This window comes from Zophobas morio, unplaced genomic scaffold (genome assembly GCF_036711695.1).
Source record: "Zophobas morio isolate AGI-343-1 ecotype UQ-CSIRO unplaced genomic scaffold, CSIRO_AGI_Zmor_V1 ptg000030l, whole genome shotgun sequence".
Classification (NCBI taxonomy): domain Eukaryota; kingdom Metazoa; phylum Arthropoda; class Insecta; order Coleoptera; family Tenebrionidae; genus Zophobas; species Zophobas morio.
This window is the reverse complement of record NW_026972135.1, coordinates 14,525,716-14,530,752: the sequence shown is the minus strand read 5'-3', so window position 1 is coordinate 14,530,752 and position 5,037 is coordinate 14,525,716. Positions and strand designations below refer to the sequence as shown.

At 36.1% G+C, this 5,037-nt stretch overlaps 1 protein-coding gene across 1 annotated transcript; it reads left to right on the top strand.

The window, feature by feature from the left end:
* The first annotated feature begins 365 nt into the window (after nt 1-365).
* On the top strand, nt 366-2,193 carry LOC135138642 (uncharacterized). The gene is made up of 4 exons (XM_064068620.1): nt 366-417; nt 1,016-1,243; nt 1,560-1,938; nt 1,980-2,193. Exons 1-4 carry the CDS (start codon nt 366-368, stop codon nt 2,191-2,193), a joined length of 873 nt encoding a protein of 290 aa, XP_063924690.1.
* Nucleotides 2,194-5,037: the final 2,844 nt, after the last annotated feature.

Here is a 5,037-nt window from a genome sequence, read left to right as displayed (position 1 = left end):
AATCTGTCGTGGATGCAATGACAAGGAGGAAACAGCTGAGCACATTCTTCATGAGTGTCAAGCCCTAGCCTCCTACAGAAAATCCATACTACGGGACATCTGGCCAAGTATGGCAAAAATCAGGCAGTTTCCACCCTCTGCATTACTCAAGTACATTCAAGCAGTTGGGTGACTTGACGAGTAGAGGAGCGGGAAAATAACCTGATATGGACTTGGGGAATGTACAATGGGCCCCCGGCTGGCTACGGTCAGCCCCCATAAATTAAGAATCCAATCCAATCCAGAACTCACTCGTTATCGTGAAAATCAGGTTCCTTCTCTTCTTGACCTGGTCTTTGTTTCTGCCTTGCGGCTTGTCAGTAGGTATGTGCGATCCTTCTCTTCCTTTTGAGAAATCTGACCATATGATACTAAATGGTAAAATTCAATTTTCAATTGAAGCTATCAGTTAATCTCAGACTTATCAATATAAGACCAGGGTTAATTATGACTATTTGCGTAAGGAAATTTGTGATTCTAATTGACCCATTTCAAGCGATCCTGAGTCATCATGGAATTTATTTTATAACCAGTTTTCTTCCCTGTTGACTAAATGCTCAGTTGTTAAAAAAAGTTTACAATAGTCCGGGCAAACCATGGATTGACTTAGCACTGTTGAAACAAATCCAGCACAAAAACAAACTTTGGCTGAAATTTAGAAAATCTCGTAGAACGGAAGATTATCGTATACATCGATCATTTTCGAATTCTCTGTCAATAAGTTACTCTAAGGCTAGGTCGTCCTATGAAAATTCTATTGCTGAAAATTCTGAGAATTGCAAACGCTTATTCAGGTATGAATGTTCGTTCTCCAATTTGCACTAAAATTGATATACCACTGTTAAAGCGAACTGATGATACCCCTTGTACCGATTATAACGACGTTGCTTCTATTTTTGCTTACACCTTTGCTGGTGCTTTCGCTATTCAGCCCACTTTTTTCTCGCCAAACTTTTCTACTGAGAGGAACCTTAAGTCGATCGCCAGCCTGCAGTTTGTCTTAAACTAGTAGCTGCCGCTATCAATGATCTTAAGGAGACATCAGCACCTGGTTTGGATAAAATTTCTCCAAAGCTACTGAAAATTAGTTGTGACCATTTTGCACCTTGTCTTTCCAATATAATACAACAATCCCTCGACTGTTGCCGAGTACCACCTGCCTGGTTACTTTCAGTCGTTATACCTGTTTACAAAAAAGGCGACAGTCTGTCATTTTAAAAATAATAGAATCAATTATTGCCAAAGAACTTAGAAAATTTGTCTCGGAAAACAATTTAATTTCCGATATCCAACACGGCTTTAATGCAGGCAAATCAGTTATTACCAACCTACTGTGTAGTTTAAACAACTGGACTCGCAGTGTTGACCTTAATCTTCCTGTGAATGTACTGGACCTTGATTTTGCCAGAGCAGTCCTCTAAACCGTCTGCTCTTTAAACTTGAGCACTGTGGCATTCGAAGCAAACTATTACCATGGTTTGAAAATTATATAACCAATAAACACTTTTGCGTAAGGGTAGGCGAAAGTCTGTGTGGGAATGTTAAGATCCTTGGTGGGGTTCCGCAGGGCTCAGTATTAGGGCCCCTCTTGTTTTTGTTGTATATCGCTGATTTACCAACTCACTTCTCCTCTACCATTTCAATGTTTGCTAATGATACTAAATTATATGTCAACCCGCCTACTAATTACGCCCAGCTTACAAAAGATCTAGAGGCTCTCAAAGCATGGTGTTCCGATTGGCTGCTACTTTTAAATTCTGACAAATGCACGGTTCTCCATCTGAGTAAGAATAACCCTATGCTTAGTTACAACATTGCGGGAGGACCTTTAACTGTAGTGGATTATCAAAACGATTTAGGTATTATTATTTTTTCCGACCTCAAATGGAAATTGTCTCGGTAACAAAGAAAGCTAATTCTATGTTGTTGCTAATTATTAGCCGCTCTTTTCGTAATTCTACTCCCTCCACTGGTGCTAAACTGTTTCGGATGTACTTTAGGCCAAAATTAGAGTTTGCCGCTCCAGCCTGGTCGCCGTATTTTGCTAAGGACATTAGCACTTTGGAGCGAGTCCAGCGATGGGCACTAAGCTGGCTCCTGTTTTTTAGACACAGACCGTATGAGGAACAGTTATCTATTATGAAGTTCCTGTAGTTGTATAGAAGGCGAATACGTAGAAACCTTATTCTCACCTATTGAGCTTTTAGGGATCAGCCGATTATTAACTTCTTCACACTGAATAATGACGCGAAACTTTAAGGGCATCATTGGAAATTCCACAAGAAACAATATCGTATTCTTTCTCGACAGCAGTTTAGTTTAGTTTAGTCTTGTCGGGTTTTAATCACTGAAACGCCTTATCACGGAACGACGTGGAATCGCCTAACGTCAACTCATTTATAATACTGTTTTTTTTTTTGTTGGGGCTGCGGCGATCCTTTCGTGTTACAAAATGTAAAACCCGGGTTTTAGGTAGTTAGAGATGGCTAGAAAAGGTACGAAGATTTTGTGAGCCACTAGGTTTCCCCGTGTTTCCTCAAAAAACATTCCAATTCTCGTTCATACATTTCTACGAGAGAGAGTTAGTACGGGAGCCTCCGTCAACGTTAAAGGTTTCATTCGATAACAAACATCACTAGTTGTGAAGAAAGTTGTTACCGTCGACGGTACTAGGCGAACCGTAAAGGAAATGGTCTATCTACCCATAACTCTTAAGTCGATGGTAAGACTCTTGCTATTCCATATTATTCCAGGTTTTTGGAAGAAAAGTATCTAAGGTTTTTTCAAAAGTATGTTGCCCTGGGGCTACAAATATTGAGAATGACGATTGTTTTTAAAAAGTATTAATGGGAAATGTCATCGGGTAGTTGTCGCTGTACACAAAATCAGTGCCGTACCTCGGGGAATCGCAAAATTCTTAAAACTAGAAAATTGAAAAGAATACACAGGACACTCACTGCGAAGAACTTCTGCCACACTTCTTGTAGACGTAGGGGCTGACCTGATGTGTCTTAGAAGACACGGAGATTGGAGATCCAGCACACCCAGGCAACATGATGTCGTCTTTTTCACGTGTATAAATGGTCATCAATTACGTCATAGTGACCAAAGATTTCACGTGATATTGACGTACCGATGACGGTCAAATGTCTCGTCCAGATGACGTCATTTTCTGACAAACTATTGACGTGATGTACTGACGTCTTATAGACGGCATTTATTGTCCATTTTAAGACGTTTTTTATATTTTGATGTTTAGAAAAAAATATGCAATAAATAAAACGCTGAAATACTTTTATATTTTTATGTTATTTACCTTAAATAAAATATTATAATTCGTTATAATCATCAGGTAAACCCCAAAACAAAATATGTATTAATTAAAGTTAAAGCAAATTAGTGTAAAAAAATTAAATTTACTACAATTTTGTACAACCAACAATGAACTTCAATAAACAAATAAAAAAATATATGTCAATTAAACAAATTAATGATAAACTACTTTTAAGAACACAAACAAAGCTACATACAGGTAATTACGAGTCAAATTACTATAAATAAAAAAAAGGATAATATACAATATATAATCAAAAATAAACGTTGCAATAAAATATGCTATTTAAAGAAAAATCAGTTTTAAAAACACAAAGAAATCTATTTAGTTACAAAGAATATTAAAAGAAAACTATAATAAACTATAAATCAGTCTTAAAAACACAAACAAATCTATTTACAAAAAATATATAAAAAAAAAAGTAGAATAAAGGGAAAAGACAGTTGAATCGCATTGTTGAAGTTACTTGCTTTGAAAATACACTGTAAAACTTTCTAATTCACGACGACTTGACTGTCCCCAACACACAAAAATGTACCGTTAAGAATTAATTCTGTTTTAACAATCATATTAATAACCTAACTTTTTTAAGTTTGCCTTAATTTATTGCACTGAAAAGAAAAACCCATTAGAGTGCATGGATTAATGGAAATGCAATCATTTTTTCGTCTATGGGCAATAATAACCAAATTATTAAATTTAAGGGATTACAGCTTAAAGCAGAAGACAAATTCTGCATTTTAAAAATGCTAAATTTACTTGAATCTAACGGATAATCGTAAAATGGTTGCATTGACAAAAACGTATAGCCTATCAGGAAAATCTCGTTGTCAATACTTTTTACAATGAAGCGAAATGTGCCATGTATAGTAAGTTATCAAAAATATCGTAGTATTACAGGCATCTACATGTATATAATATCCAATATTATGTGTTGCATTTCCGGAAGCGGCCACTGACCCTTTTGGGTATCTTTACCTGATTTTGTAAATAGCACTGTAATTTTAGTACTTCTGTAACCGTCCTATATTAAACATCAAAACCGAACGCTTTCAATTATAACAAACAAAGGTCCTTCGAGCAATATCAAGGTACAATTCGGAAGACCATACATGGTCGTATCAACCGGATTACAAAAAACGTTGGTTCTACGATTCGGATTGTACGAAACATTGACACTTCAAGCCGGAACATTGGTCCCTCGAGCCGGAACAATTATGTTATATGTATATATGAATTCATTGTATTTTTTTAACTTACAAAGAAATCTGCTTATTCTAATAGGCAAAGATAATCTTGTAATTCGTCAAAATTTGTTTAGGTGTGGTCTTGGCGACATAACTTCTATTTTTGTTTACTTTTTCAGTTGTCAGATTTGATGACGTTTCCACGTTGGAGATTTTTTCACTCGTTTCCTTTAGCATTTCTTTCGTTTCGCACATGTGTTTTGTATTTGTTTCAAATCTAGAATAAAACTATGTTCATTAGCATTGGTACATAAATAATTGCAGTAATATACCTTTTTTTATGGCGCCTCATTTTCAAAACCAATCACCGTAAGTTCTTCATAATCAGTGGGAGTATCTTCAGTGATTAATGGTGGTCTTTCTTAAAAAGACTGCTTTTGTTATCTACGTACTGTTATCAAAAATAACAGAAACATG